Source organism: Aulonocara sp. 'chitande type north' Nkhata Bay, linkage group LG7 (assembly GCF_057382095.1).
Source record: "Aulonocara sp. 'chitande type north' Nkhata Bay isolate Kocher_YH1m ecotype deep benthic linkage group LG7, A_spYH_male_GT1.1, whole genome shotgun sequence".
In the NCBI taxonomy this organism is placed as follows: Eukaryota; Metazoa; Chordata; class Actinopteri; order Cichliformes; family Cichlidae; genus Aulonocara; species Aulonocara sp. 'chitande type north' Nkhata Bay.
In genome coordinates this window covers 29,688,007-29,700,836 of record NC_141350.1, presented here as the reverse complement: position 1 = coordinate 29,700,836, position 12,830 = coordinate 29,688,007, and the positions used below count along the sequence as shown (strand labels likewise).

The following is a 12,830-nucleotide window of genomic DNA, read 5'->3' as shown; positions in this document are numbered from 1 at the left end:
AACTGTTGTTGTGATTTGAAGCTTTATGATTCAAATTAAATTGAAATTAATTTTTTTTACTATTATTTTTATATTTCAAAGTATAAAAAAGTATATGTTTTATACAATGACCGTACTCTGTCGTGTTCCTGGAGTTCATTTTTCCTTTTGAAGTTTTATTTGCTTTTCTTATTTTTCTTACTTTGATTTTATGTAAACGTTGCTACAGTTACATTTTTTACGTGACCGTCAGACCGAGTGAATTAAATACTCTTTGATTTCACCTGGCGGCTATTTAACTTCCTGTTTGTGTTGCAGGTCTCTGACGCCTCTTCACGTCGCACTGAGCGGTATCTGAAGAGCTTCAGTGAGCCCGACGCGATCCACACAGTCTGTAGCATCTAATGAGGGTTCCTCCTCCTCGGTCCCGTTACCGAGTCGCGCTGCTTCACACGTTTCTCTCTAAACAGTAACGCCCACTTCCTCCTGTGTGAATCTACGGCTGTAAAGACTGAAGGACATTTGGATTTTCACTTATTTCGTACAGTTTGTCGGGAGGAGTCTGTGAAACTGAGGTTCGGGTCGCCGCTGGAGACACAGAGCGACTCTGATCACGACGCGCTCTGCGGGAGATCTCAGGTGATGATGGGACAGACGCAGTTACAGCATCAACGCTGTATCAAGCATCAGGAAGTGTTCATTTCACACAGACAATGGAAAATATCAGCAACTCACACATGACTGTGAGAAAATAATGGGAAATAATGCTTACCAATGGGAAACAGTGGGATTTAATGGTTAGCAATACAAAAATACAAAAGCAATGGGAAAACAATGCAAAGCAGTGGGAACAACGGCTAACAATGGGGATAAATGGATAATAACGTTTCACAATTAGAAAATTGATGGAAATTAAAGGTAACAATTACAAAACTATTATGGGTTCAAAATGCAGAAATCGTGAAAATTAATGATTCACAATTTAAAAATGAGGTTACTAGCTAACAGTGTAGAAACTGTTAGCTGTGCAGAAATAATGAGAATTACTGTTTCACAATTAGAAAACATTGTAAATGATTGGTGATGGGCTCTGTTAGCTCTGGGAGAATGGGGATGAGCTAACGGGGAAACGCATAAGTCTTAAAACCACAGGTGACAAAAACAGCAGGAAGTTCAACCATTTTTCCTCTGGCGTGTTTTACCCTATTAGTGACCTTAATTAATAAATGAACTTAAGTTCATGAAATAAGTAAAAGAACAAAGTTGTAGAAGCTCTGAGAGCATCAGGGCTTTGAGGGGGACATTTTTTCTTTTACTGTCTCTCCTTCTCTGATGTTCATCAAATTAGGTTCAGTTCATCTCCCATGAAACCCATGAAAAAAGCAGCACTAGTAGGACCATGTAGCCGTTCACTGAACATTTCTTTTTTTGTTATTATCTCGTGAATATATTTCTCCTAAAACATTTCGGGCTGGGACAACAACAGTCACACAATCACATATTATCATGTGTGCAACTATAAACACAATCACAGTGTTTAACCGTGTGACACAAACATTATTCACGACACACTGTAACAGAACTGAACAGGTAACGAGGTTTTAGAGAGAATTTATTTAAAAAAAATTTTAAAAAAAAATTTTTTTTTAACTTGAAGATGATGAAACTGATTTTTTTCAGCCGTGAGAAACAGGAATGCTGAGTGTGGAGATCCTCTGACTGAGCTGCTCAAACATTTCCACAGTGTGGGGTGTGCAATGGTGTGGGGCTGCTGAGGTTTCGGAGCCTGTGGTCTGCACTCGCTCTCAGACACACTGTGATGAACACACTGATGTGAAGGTAGCAGATGAGCCTTCGGGCCGAGGATGTGGCACGTGTACAGATATTTGTGCGTCTTCTAATGAAACCACAGTGATTTCTACATGTTGAACTTCTTTTCACTGTCTGATGAAAACACTGACACGTGCTGATGGGAAAATGTTGCTGTTTGTAAATAATATCTTTATTTTTGTATGTTGGCCTGAGGTGTCGTCACTCGAGCTTTGACTTTCTTTACAGTGCAATGATGTGCATGACTCACTGTGAGGCTGCACACGGGGTTTTCTATGTAGCTCCGTCCAGCGTCTCACAGTTCATCATGAAATACCAAATAAACAATGACTGCTTTAATACCTGCAGGCCATGTCATTCATTCACGCTCTAAACACAGTTTCACCTTTTCACTGGGTAAATGTACAGTTTGTAGGTCACAACTGCACAAACAAGGTCCAGAGGCCCAGTTCAGTTTAGAATTCAATCAGGAGAAGCCTAGCAGTCAACTAGCAGCTACAACCAGCTGTGTCGCCATCCACCTGTCAGTCAAAAGGCCACACCCCCAATAATGCAAACTTTAAGCCTTGATACAGTTTAAACAGGTGAGTTCTAGTTATTTCTGCTGTAAAGTTTCAACATGGGTCTCATTGCTGCCTCTTCTGGATATCAGAGGAACTGCAGTTTTTTGTGCCACCGCTTCATTTATGAACTCTTGGGTGGAGCATTTTTGTGCAGCAGATAACTGGAGGAGTCCTTGGAGTGAATACAAGCACTTATATTTTTAAAATGAAAAATCATCAGACACTTGAAATTCCTCATAAAGCATTTTGTTTCCAGCTTGTGAAAAAAAAAAGACCACCACTGAATCAATTTTAACTATAATTTCTCTTCCCCACTAGAGGGAAATCAAGTAAAGTAAAATCAGGAAAACACATTATGACACATTATTTTAATAAAGTCATGCTAAGATTTACCTTCATACTACGAATATTTTTTGAGTTCAGGCCCTCCGAATACACACGAGTGGTTCCAGAATCAGTTCTTTAGCATTAGCAACATTTTTCATTTCATAAGTCGAGTAGATATCCACACAAAAACCTTTAAAATGTCAAAAACTGTTTCACTCCTCCTGTCACAGCCTCAGTGTGGGGGATTTATCACAGTGGGAGTAACCTACAGCAGTTTCATGTCTGTGACATTGAAGAACAGAAGCTAACGCTGGTAGTTTGATCTGTTTATCATCATTCACAAAGTGCATTCTGGGCACAATTACATTTTAAGGCTGTAAAACCCCTCACTACACATTTTATACACTGTTCTCAGACAGGCATCAACATTTTCACACTTTTCTTATTTTCTTATTTAACCACTCTCAAAGTTCAAACCTACGCAGAAAAATAAGTCCAGTATTACAGAATGAAACCAAAGATCAAACCCTGTTTTCACGTCCAGAATATGGGAACAGAGCAGCTGTGAGAGAATTCAACAGCAACGATATGGTACGGAAGTAGAGGAAGCAAGAAGAATGAGTTAATAATCTGAAAAATACAGTAACTCCTACATTCTGTTAGCATGTCCAGAAGTCCAACTTTTTGTGCAATGCTTAGCATCTTCCTCTGCCTTCGACGGTGCAACACATTTCGTCAACATTGTTGTTTATTGGAGAGAAAACTTACAACATACAGTACAGCACTTTATGTAAATTTGACAAGTTAAACACATTCTGTACTGTACAGGCGACACAGCACGGAGATTGATTGACAATGCTCTACAGCCAATCAGGACGTAGAACACAATGAGCTGTAAAAAACAAAACAAAAAAACAAAAAAAACATGAATGAGAGGCAGAAGACGACTGTAGTTCTTATTAACAGGGTATTGCCGACTTTTGTCTGTATGTCATATTTATGATTAAAAACTAATTTAATCAAATTAGATATTATAATTTTTCATATGGGAATTGATCCTGCAAAAGTTTGATTAAAATATTATACAAAAGTAAGAATGCCTGCTTTTCTAACAGAACAAATACACAATATTAGGCAATTATAAGGCATCTCATAAAAACACTAAATGCAAAAGGGTTTATCAACACACAGAGCATTCATATTTGTCAAATATGAGGCTACAGATGATAATAAATTAAGAGCCATTTGGGAGCCAAAACTGCCAGCTCTTCTTTGAGATTCGAGCCACAAGAGCTGGCTCTCTGAAAAGAGACAAACTTCCCATCACTATTATCGTGTTTACGTCATAATCATGGCGTAACCACGGGATAACAATTTTTCTCGCGTATTTTGTGTGTGTGTGAAATACCACCCCCTGCTGTCCATTCCGCTTCACTGCGCCCCGAGCACCGTCCTCCTCCTCCTCACCGCCAGGGGGCGGTAACCCTCACAGGAAGGCAGAAGTAGAGGAGCGCCGTCCGGGATACTTCCTCTTCCTTCCGCGGCCTCAGAGGTAGGAGTTCTGTCCCGCTCACGAAGCGGAGAATCCATGTTAAATCTGAGTAAAAATACTGCATCCTGCGCTGCAAGCATCTGGATCGTGTCAGCTGTGTGTAAATGTGTGCGCTGATGGTTGAATTGTGTGTCTGGAGCCATTAAATGAAGTTTTATGAAGATATTTGCGGAGACGCCGGGTTGGTGGCTCCGGCGGCTGTCCGCCATGTTGGCTCCGTGTGGCGTGGATAGGAGTTGTAAAGCGGCCCTAGCAGCTCCTTTTCTCCGTGTTTGTGGGGTTTAAATCTGTTTAACGTCACCTGAGACGGTGCTGTCTAAGATGGTCTTACCTGCTGTGTGCTAGCCTGAGGAAACTAACGTGTGCCTCTTCTTACAGATATCTGACAATGGTCCGCTACTCTCTCGACCCCGAGAACCCGACTAAATGTGAGTAAAGGTGAACTTCAGCTATGTGTGGGGGTTAGCTGGTGGCTGTGATGACCTCTTAGGACACCTTTGGATTCCACATGAAAACAAACTAATGACACAACTGAGCTGCCGCACTCACTGGTGGAGTGATCCGGGTCTTTGCTGGGGGTGCTAACGGCTTCTCTCTGTGTTTCAGCATGCAAGTCGAGGGGATCCAACCTCCGGGTGCACTTCAAGGTAAGAGTCCACATGTGGGCACAGACAAAGGGGATCACAGGGTTCATCTGTCATCTCACGCGTGTCCATGTTAAAGTAGATTCTCTCAGGTGTAAAGGTGTGTAGAGGCTCAGAGTAGGTTACATGAGCAGCAGCAGGCTTCTGAATCTGGGCTCTAATAACTCATTAAACACACGTGGATGTGGGTTCAGAGTTAATATGGTGCTCTGACTCAGTAGAGAAAAATGATCCAATTTTACTTCAGAGTCATGAAACTGAATGGCTTGTTGCCGCGGGAGTGATGGGAGATGCACTGAAATGTTTTATACTCTTGCATTATGTCTATCTGTGATCCCAGCCAATAGAAACACTGTACTGTAGTTAGTTTATTTCACGCAGACACGTTTGTCCCCCCCAGTTTTTCCACTTCCTCACACCCAGTTTGAGTGATCCTTACATTGATGCTGTGGTTAATCGTCCTGATAGAAGTGATTATGGTTCTCTCACTGATACATGTAAAAACCACACAGGAGGAGTCAGTGGTGTTTATGAGCTGTCTGTGATGTGTAGTTAAATATCCTTCGAGGTTGTTGTCTCGCTGAAGCATAAACCTCAGTGAGGTCTGTTCATTAGAGCTTCAGGTAACAGCATGAGCCTGGTTTCTGTGAACAGCCCAGTTTGTTTGGAGCTCTGCTTCAGCTGCAGAATGTGTGAGATGTCTGAAAATAACTGGTGACACTTTTAATCTCTCTTTTGAATACAGGTGTAATCCTCCCGTAATTAAATAGAATTTCTGTGTATATAATTTGAAGTTAATATTTAAGCTCAGGTACTTAAAGCTCTGCTCCCGAGGATAAGGAGTGAATAAGTCAGGATTTTCCAGGAAAAATAAATTACTGTGAATGGCTTGAGTAACTTTTGTGTGTTTAGAAATGTTGAATAGACAATCTGCTGTGATTGAATGAGCTGCTGGTCTAATGTTTATGTCAGTGGGAGGAGCTGTAGTTTTAAAGATGGCTGCAGTGCTCCTAGGTTTGTTTGGCTGTGGATTAAAGAGACTTGGTTTTCTGTCGAATCGATCAGATCGCAGAGATTCTCTGATGGTTTGTTTGCCTCCCCTAAAATCTATAAACACATTCAACTTTCATTAAATCTAATGTGACGGCCGAGGCCCTCAGAACTGACCCGACATCTGGACGTCATGCTGATGTCATGAAGGTTACGACATAAAGGTGCCACTTTGTTGATCCGGTCTCTGACCCGTCTGTGTCCTCACTTTCAGAACACCCGTGAGACGGCCCAGGCCATCAAAGGCATGCACATTCGCAAAGCCAACAAGTACCTGAGGGACGTCATCGTCAAGCACCAGTGCGTCCCCTTCCGCCGCTACAACGGCGGCGTTGGCCGCTGTGCTCAGGTGAGGTCCCAGCGAGCGTGGCATCACTCTGACAGCTGCAGTGATGACCTTCTTAGGACACCTTTGGATTAAAGATGAAACTAAATCTAGGAACCTGAGCAGCAGCGAAGGCGGCCAGAGTTACCCCGCCTCTGAGCTCTGAGGCATGGTCTAAAAGCACCTTTGATGTTTTCTGTTTTCAGGCCAAACAGCACGGCTGGACCCAGGGACGCTGGCCCAAGAAGAGTGCCGAGTTCCTCCTGCACATGCTCAAGAATGCCGAGAGCAACGCTGAGCTGAAGGTGAGGTCATGAGGAGGTGAGGGGCCAACGGGTGTAGCAAGCAGACAGAGAGATGGACTCCCTGGAACACACTTTTATATTGAAAGGATCGATACCAATTTAGTCTGAAGGTCACACCCGTCTGTCTGCAGCTTTAAACACCTGAAACTGTGCTAGTGATGTGCAAAGTAGTTTGTGTGATCGAATTGTTGTTAGTTTTCTAAATGTGGCGTCTCTTAAGTAGTGTGCATGTCAGCGTCGCATTAATGAAAAATACTTTTTTATTTTAAGACTAAAGTCCAAATGTTGGACTGTTCTGCAAATGAGTTAGCTGTCTTATGTCTGTGATGAGTCGTAGCTCGTCTGTATGGCATGAGCTGTAACATCCATCCTGCTGTTTCCCAGACGCAGCTTTCTGTACTGCCTCTGTGACGTCCTTGAACTCATCACGCTGTTTTTATGAACTAAAGGAGCCGTGGCAGCTTTGACTTATCGACACTTTAATCTCACATTTTAACTTGGTTCTCAAACTGAACACTAATATTTTTCTCTCAATGACACTCGTCGTGCGTTTCAACTTCTTAAACGTGACAGAGTATGCACATTTGATCTAAATCTATTGAGCATATCTGGATTTTGTTGGTCCAACAGAAAGCAGGTCCCTGAGGACACTGGCTTTGATTTCATGAAGTTATGACATAAGAGCGTTCTTTAAGTTTAAAATGATTATCTGCATCGTGACATCAGCCTACAGGTGGCGATCACAGGCAGGCTTTAGGGAGGCGAGCTTCCACATGAGGGCAGGCGGAGACGTTGAGATGACCCTGAGCTCGGTTTCAGCTCTGTGGAGCTGGTTGTTGTTGAGCTGATCGGTGAGCAGCAGATTGCAGTGATGACCATTTAGGACACCTTTGTATTAACCATGAAAAGAACAATTACAGTCTGAGCAATCTGAGAATCACAGACAGCTGGAACGAGAGGACAACACCACTTTAATGATCACATGCTTCAGGCCTCAGTTTGATTATTGATGTCTGAGCATCTATTGATCTGCAGTTGGTTTCTCGGGTGACGTTTAGTCTTCATCTCCAAATGTTTGGAAGCAATAGGTGAACCAATCAGAGCCTTTGATTAATAAATGATTAATATCTGATGATTTGAGCTCTGAAAGGATCGATGGAGTCCTATTTTCTCGTGGTGGTTCTGACCCGTGTTTGTGCTTTCAGGGTCTGGACGTGGACTCTCTGGTCATTGAGCACATCCAGGTAAACAAGGCGCCAAAGATGAGGAGGCGTACGTACCGCGCCCACGGCCGCATCAACCCCTACATGAGCTCGCCGTGCCACATTGAGATGATCCTGACAGAAAAGGAGCAGATCGTCCCCAAGCCCGAGGAGGAGGTCGCCCAGAAGAAAAAGGTGAGAACGTGGAGAGGGAAGAGCGAGGGGTGGGGCTTCAAACATGCAGCACGGAGCGAGGTTAGGGGAATTAAAGTTGGCTTAGTCTCTTGGGACCTGGAGAGCTGTGATTTCCCTTTTACTGAAGGTCCCATGAATGCCACAGCAAACACAGTGAATCCTGCTCCTCTGGCTGCACATCTGAACCCGTCACCTTCCTCCTCTTCATCATCTGTCGCAGTGATGACTCCTTAGGACACCTTTGGATTCTCCATGAAAACAACCCTGTTAAAACTGAGCGACTGTTGGCCAAGGCAGCGGTGCAAACTCTCTGATCGATGATGTCATAACTCTGCCTCTCTCTTCTCTCTGCAGGTTTCACAGAAGAAGCTGAAGAAGCAGAAGCTGATGGCACGCGAGTAAAATTCTAATAAACCTGAAACTTGTTATGAGAGAAGACTCGGACTCGTTTCTTTCACCAAGCATACCTGAAAGCAATGTTCCTCCTTCAAAATAAACCTCAGCTGCTGCTTTAGCAGCTGATGGGTTATTCCTCTGTGCTTTTCAAAATAAAAGACCTTAAGCCTACTGTGACCTGTTTACAACCCTGAACGATTAAAATCAAGTTATCTTTTGTTTTACTGGACATGTACTTCACAGAGCTGAAAATGATATTCCAGCAGCAGATGCAGAATAAAAGTTTACAATAAACATAAATATTAATGCCACAGTGAGGGTCTGAACTGTGAGTGCAGCTGTTTATAACAATGAGCGTAAAGAGTTGAGGTATTGAAGCAGCATTCGGGTTCATCCACCTGTGGCAGGTGTTGAGCAAATGTGATTCTCTGACGATTTAGTGATTTAACTATAATTTTGATAAACAATTTTGTTGACTCTGAGTAGTAATATAGTAGTATAATTAAACAGTATTATTAACATTCAACATTTGCAATGAGTTAGACTTAACAATAACTGGAACTCAACTATCAGCACTCAAGTACCAGTTCTGTAATCAAGTATTGTCAAGGAAGAAATGCAACTGTAGTGGCCTCAGCTGCAGGTCATTTTCCATAAGTTCCTGGTACTGGCACTGGTGTCTTGGGAAAAATCCATCTTGTCTCACTTAACCCATTTTTTTAACTAATGCTGTGTTCTGGTAATTTGACAGCATACATGCTACTGCAAACAGTTGGTTGATATTGTAAACATGTGACATGGTAATGATGCTATCAAAAAGTTTGTTCTGTTTTATCCTCCTAATGACTCGCTCCACATGTACCCTGAGTCTGGCTATGGCCTGCGTCTCCTTAACCTGGTATGCTGGCATCTGCTTCTGCTTAGATAGAAAAGGTGGGCAGTACACTTTGCATTTACAACAATCTGTGATTAGGAAGCCCTTATCTACCATCACTGCCATGTCTTCAGTCAACTTCTCAGCAATGCCTGATTGTTTGAATAGTTCCTTGTCACTAACCGAACCAGCATACAGATTAGAGATGAATGTCACTGGACCATGTGGAGCTATGCCAACCAGGGCTTTCATCGTACAGTGGGATTTGTACGAAGAGTACATTTCACTTTGGAGAAGTGGTGAGGATGGTGTCTGACACCTCAGCTCTGTACAGTCAAGGATCATCTGGGTGTCTGAGAAATCTTTGAATTCCTCAGAGAGGTAAGCTTGCACGTCTGCACATGTAAGCCAGATGCATTGAGACCCCAGTGCAGTGGCAAGAAAAATTGTCCATGTTGCAATAATGCGGCTCACTGTGGACTGGTGTATGCTAAATCGATGTGCCAGGTCCCTCTCCTTCAAACCAACTGACAGGAAAACCAGGAAAAGAAAGAACTCGTCAATTGGCTGTAGCAGCTGCCTCTGAAAGGTGAAAACAAAAGGGAAAATGTTACTCCTTAAGCTATGAACTACAGGGAGTGCAGAATTATTAGGCAAGTTGTATTTTTGAGGAATAATTTTATTATTGAACAACAACCATGTTCTCAATGAACCCAAAAAACTCATTAATATCAAAGCTGAATGTTTTTGGAAGTAGTTTTTAGTTTGTTTTTAGTTTTAGCTATTTTAGGGGGATATCTGTGTGTGCAGGTGACTATTACTGTGCATAATTATTAGGCAACTTAACAAAAACCAAATATATACCCATTTCAATTATTTATTTTTACCAGTGAAACCAATATAACATCTCCACATTCACAAATATACATTTCTGACATTCAAAAACAAAACAAAAACAAATCAGCGACCAATATAGCCACCTTTCTTTGCAAGGACACTCAGAAGCCTGCCATCCATGGATTCTGTCAGTGTTTTGATCTGTTCACCATCAACATTGTGTGCAGCAGCAACCACAGCCTCCCAGACACTGTTCAGAGAGGTGTACTGTTTTCCCTCCTTGTAAATCTCACTCTCAATGGGGTTCAGATCAGGTGAACAAGGAGGCCATGTCATTAGTTTTTCTTCTTTTATACCCTTTCTTGCCAGCCACGCTGTGGAGTACTTGGACGCATGTGATGGAGCATTGTCCTGCATGAAAATCATGTTTTTCTTGAAGGATGCAGACTTCTTCCTGTACCACTGCTTGAAGAAGGTGTCTTCCAGAAACTGGCAGTAGAACTGGGAGTTGAGCTTGACTCCATCCTCAACCCGAAAAGGCCCCACAGGCTCATCTTTGATGATACCAGCCCAAACCAGTACTCCACCTTGCTGGCGTCTGAGTCGGACTGGAGCTCTCTGCCCTTTACCAATCCAGCCACGGGCCCATCCATCTGGCCCATCAAGACTCACTCTCATTTCATCAGTCCATAAAACCTTAGAAAAATCAGTCTCAAGATATTTCTTGGCCCAGTCTTGACGTTTCAGCTTGTGTGTCTTGTTCAGTGGTGGTCGTCTTTCAGCCTTTCTTACCTTGGCCATGTCTCTGAGTATTGCACACCTTGTGCTTTTGGGCACTCCAGTGATGTTGCAGCTCTGAAATATGGCCAAACTGGTGGCAAGTGGCATCTTGGCAGCTGCACGCTTGACTTTTCTCAGTTCATGGGCAGTTATTTGGCGCCTTGGTTTTTCCACACGCTTCTTGCGACCCTGTTGACTATTTTGAATGAAACGCTTGATTGTTCGATGATCACGCTTCAGAAGCTTTGCAATTTTGAGACTGCTGCATCCCTCTGCAAGATATCTCACTATTTTTGACTTTTCTGAGCCTGTCAAGTCCTTCTTTTGACCCATTTTGCCAAAGGAAAGGACGTTGCCTAATAATTATGCACACCTGATACAGGGTGTTGATGTCATTAGACCACACCCCTTCTCATTACAGAGATGCACATCACCTAATATGCTTAATTGGTAGTAGGCTTTCGAGCCTATACAGCTTGGAGTAAGACAACATGCATGAAGAGGATGATGTGGACAAAATACTCATTTGCCTAATAATTCTGCACTCCCTGTAGTAAAATTACGCTTTTCTTGGCTAAATGTTTTGTAATGGTTATGCATACCATACCGTACTATGGGGTAAACAATGAGGTGCTGTAGTACACAGGTGTATGTATGTAAAGGATGCTGAGTCCTTTAGCATACATGCTATTGTACATAATGTAATGTTATTGTACATAAATACATTAAAATTACACCTCTAGTTCTAACTACCAACAAACCCATAACCTACTGTTGATGTGCGTGCACGTGTCAACACTTCTTCGTTCCTATTGGCAGCTGACTTGGCTCTTGAAACCTGGATCATTTTATAGATGCAAGGCTCAATCAAAAACCAAAATGCCATCAAATGATCATAGCTTGGAAATCTATTCACGAGAGAGACATACATCGTGTCAATCATTAATTAACATTACACACTGACATAAAAATAATATAAACTGTGACAAATATGCTAATGGTATGCTGTATAACATAGTCTGATTAAGAGTCTATTTGGTGTTGTATTTTACCTGTAGCATTAGGATATCGTTTAAATACTAAAGCATCTACATGAAACATACAATCAGCAGAGAAAAAGTAAATTTCTATTGTGTTTCATTAAGACTGGAAACACTTTCGAAATTTAACTGATGGTGACCTTGGTATATTTTAAACAGTTAGCTTGAATAGAACTTAGGTGTACCTGGTATAGAATCGGATGTCAGTGTCGGAGCCAGCAAAACGCTGTAACCCAAATTCTCGCTGGACACGTAACTCCTGTATTTCCTTCCTCAGAGTCTCCACGTCTTCGGACAGGTCTTCTGCAGCTGATGCGGATATGTCCAATGCAGACGGCTCAGGGACTGAGCAGTAGTCATGATCTCTTGTAAGACTGTGCTCTTCTTGATCGTCAGGAGGAACTAGTTCAAGGCGTCGCTCCGTTCTCTCCCAAACACTACGCCGCGGTGGTTCAACTTTATAGCCATTCCACTCAAAAAGTGTTGGTACAGCACCTTTAATAAGCCACCTTCGACCATCAAGGGTTGTTGGCTCTATGAGTTGATCACTGGCGAAATGTCTGCTGCAGACCCTGGTGTGAGAGGTAATTGTGAAATGATGTATGTTTACCAGCCATTGTCTTCTCAAGTCAGAATGGGTCGGAACACCATGAAAACTTAGTATGCCGTTAAATTTGGCTGAAGCCGAACAAAGTGGGACACAGCAATGCTCGGAGTATTTCTTCTGCTGTTTTTGAAAATATTCTGTTTTAAATACTTTCCTTTTTATACTCATTCTGAAGTGACGTTAGCATAGCTACCGATAGATAAACAAACATACCGGAAACGCCCAAGCGGTAGTATTTGGAAACGGAAATACGTCACATGCCGTAGTGCAAGTAGTCCATTACCAAGAATAGAGAGGGGACAGCCTAACATATGAAACAGGAAG

General features: G+C 42.4%; 3 protein-coding genes and 4 non-coding genes across 8 annotated transcripts in view; 6 read left to right on the top strand and 1 right to left on the bottom strand.

Annotated features, from left to right (window-relative positions):
• mfhas1 (multifunctional ROCO family signaling regulator 1) overlaps nucleotides 1–2,156 on the top strand; it is a 28,664-nt gene extending 26,508 nt beyond the window's left edge. For both annotated transcript variants that reach the window (XM_086299925.1, XM_086299924.1), the window contains exon 3: nucleotides 298–2,156. The gene's annotated coding sequence lies outside the window, so the exon portion shown is untranslated. The remainder of the gene's footprint in view (nucleotides 1–297) is intronic.
• A 2,045-nt stretch (nucleotides 2,157–4,201) lies between these two features.
• On the top strand, nucleotides 4,202–8,408 carry rpl17 (ribosomal protein L17). The gene is made up of 7 exons (XM_086299923.1): nucleotides 4,202–4,251; nucleotides 4,630–4,679; nucleotides 4,858–4,898; nucleotides 6,160–6,294; nucleotides 6,477–6,575; nucleotides 7,781–7,972; nucleotides 8,327–8,408. Exons 2-7 carry the CDS (start codon nucleotides 4,640–4,642, stop codon nucleotides 8,372–8,374), a joined length of 555 nt encoding a protein of 184 aa, XP_086156049.1. The 5' UTR covers nucleotides 4,202–4,251; nucleotides 4,630–4,639; the 3' UTR covers nucleotides 8,375–8,408.
• On the top strand, nucleotides 4,722–4,791 carry LOC147325397 (small nucleolar RNA SNORD58). The gene has a single exon (XR_015130665.1). It is a non-coding gene; the product is annotated as a small nucleolar RNA SNORD58 (small nucleolar RNA).
• LOC147325396 (small nucleolar RNA SNORD58) lies at nucleotides 6,330–6,397 on the top strand. Its single transcript, XR_015130662.1, has one exon. It is a non-coding gene; the product is annotated as a small nucleolar RNA SNORD58 (small nucleolar RNA).
• On the top strand, nucleotides 7,439–7,505 carry LOC147325395 (small nucleolar RNA SNORD58). The gene has a single exon (XR_015130663.1). It is a non-coding gene; the product is annotated as a small nucleolar RNA SNORD58 (small nucleolar RNA).
• Nucleotides 8,092–12,716, bottom strand: LOC147325392 (uncharacterized). Its single transcript, XM_086299922.1, has 3 exons — nucleotides 12,085–12,716; nucleotides 11,632–11,767; nucleotides 8,092–9,824 (listed from the first exon to the last, which is right to left on the bottom strand). Exons 1-3 carry the CDS (start codon nucleotides 12,672–12,674, stop codon nucleotides 9,075–9,077), a joined length of 1,476 nt encoding a protein of 491 aa, XP_086156048.1. The 5' UTR covers nucleotides 12,675–12,716; the 3' UTR covers nucleotides 8,092–9,074.
• Nucleotides 8,187–8,254, top strand: LOC147325394 (small nucleolar RNA SNORD58). Its single transcript, XR_015130664.1, has one exon. It is a non-coding gene; the product is annotated as a small nucleolar RNA SNORD58 (small nucleolar RNA).
• Nucleotides 12,717–12,830: the final 114 nt, after the last annotated feature.

Coding starts and splice junctions, on each gene's coding strand:
- rpl17 (XM_086299923.1), top strand. CDS start 4,640: ATGGTCCGCTACTCTCTCGACCCCGAGAACCCGACTAAAT. Junction 4,680..4,857: donor CCCCGAGAACCCGACTAAAT/GTGAGTAAAGGT, acceptor TCTGTGTTTCAG/CATGCAAGTCGAGGGGATCC. Junction 4,899..6,159: donor ACCTCCGGGTGCACTTCAAG/GTAAGAGTCCAC, acceptor CCTCACTTTCAG/AACACCCGTGAGACGGCCCA.
- LOC147325392 (XM_086299922.1), bottom strand. CDS start 12,674: ATGAGTATAAAAAGGAAAGTATTTAAAACAGAATATTTTCAAAAACAG. Junction 11,768..12,084: donor GACATCCGATTCTATACCAG/GTACACCTAAGT, acceptor TCTCGTGAATAG/ATTTCCAAGCTATGATCATT. Junction 9,825..11,631: donor CACGTGCACGCACATCAACA/GTAGGTTATGGG, acceptor TTCACCTTTCAG/AGGCAGCTGCTACAGCCAAT.